The 1,254-nt window shown below is 38.0% G+C and overlaps 1 protein-coding gene across 1 annotated transcript; it reads right to left on the bottom strand.

Moving 5' to 3' along the window:
• Positions 1–294: 294 nt before the first annotated feature.
• Positions 295–666, bottom strand: LOC106522605 (nucleolin 1; the record flags this gene model as incomplete). Its single annotated transcript, XM_014015677.1, is given in 2 exon segments — positions 295–491; positions 573–666. Coding segments are annotated over 2 exon segments (249 nt in total), but the record flags the coding sequence as incomplete, so codon positions are not given.
• Positions 667–1,254: the final 588 nt, after the last annotated feature.

The raw sequence follows: 1,254 nt of genomic DNA, 5'->3' as shown, positions 1-1,254 counted from the left end.
CAACAGAGCTCATTAACATAAACAGCTCTTCTGAACAGAAGTCAGAGCAGCAGAACTAGAAAATGGGAAATTTTATTATCTGAGAATTATTTTGTGCATTAAATTGAATGAACATGGTCTGGATAGCCCACAGACATACCATAAACATTTCTACGACCCATAATTGGTCTCCTTTAACAATTTTATCTTGAGTATTGAAACATAATTTGTTGTGCTTTCTAGTTTAAAACAGGAAGAAAGGTATTTACTATAAAAACATGTTATAGGGAAACATCAGCAGTTCTTCATTCTTACTTGAATCTGAGCCACGCTGCTTCTAATCTTCCTCAGTGCTTCTTGGTGTGGATCATCATCATCATCCTCACTGTCATCGATGCTGCTGTCATCACTGCTCGAGGCAGGGCTCTTCAAGGGCTTACAGCCAGTGGAACCAGTCTTCTCCTCTGCACTGTCCTGGTTTGCTTCTGGGCTAGACTCATCCTCTGAAGGTCCTGCATACAGTTCAATATCATAACTGTTCATTCTGCTAAATTATAAGGGAAACTGAAAAAGTAGTGACCGTTAAGTGTTACCATTCTGTTTTCTCAGGGCAGGACTGGAGCTTCTTCTTACTGGAGAACTCATTTCTTAAAAAGAAAGTAAAGTTTAACAATAAAACCTTTGTTATGAAAAATAATATTTTATTTTAAAAAGTATTTTGTCTGTGCTGATGAAAATCATTTGGTTGATATAAAGATTATTCTCTCTTTAAGTGACGAGTCAGCAACCACTGCCTCCTGAGACCCATCAATTCACTGTTGAATCTGTGGAAGACATGATATCTAACCTTATGGTTTAAACATTTGCAGACTTGATAAAAATATCTTAACCACTTTTCATGATTCAGGAAGTAGAGGGCTGAATGAGGCAGAAAGTGTCTTATTGTGGAAGGAGAGTCGGACACAGAGCTGTCAGGAGATGAGGAGGAGGAGGAAGGCCTGACAGCAGAGCAGCTGTGTTCAGAGGACATAACAGCTTTTAAAGGACCAGAAGAGGAACAATGAGAAGACACTTGCAAGCCAATATTTACCAAAAACAGCAATACGTAAGTTATGGTRGTGGATTTTATTAATAGTGGGTAAAAAGCAAAAATGTAGACTCACAAACACACAACTGCTTAATAAAAACATGGCAGAAAACACAAACCAGCAGGAGCATTGTGATGTTTACATGTGTTTTACACGTGTAGTTACTTATGTAAGAACTCTTTAGTAC

Source organism: Austrofundulus limnaeus, unplaced genomic scaffold (genome assembly GCF_001266775.1).
Source record: "Austrofundulus limnaeus strain Quisiro unplaced genomic scaffold, Austrofundulus_limnaeus-1.0 Scaffold133, whole genome shotgun sequence".
NCBI classification, from domain to species: Eukaryota; Metazoa; Chordata; class Actinopteri; order Cyprinodontiformes; family Rivulidae; genus Austrofundulus; species Austrofundulus limnaeus.
This window is presented reverse-complemented; position numbering and strand designations above follow the sequence as displayed.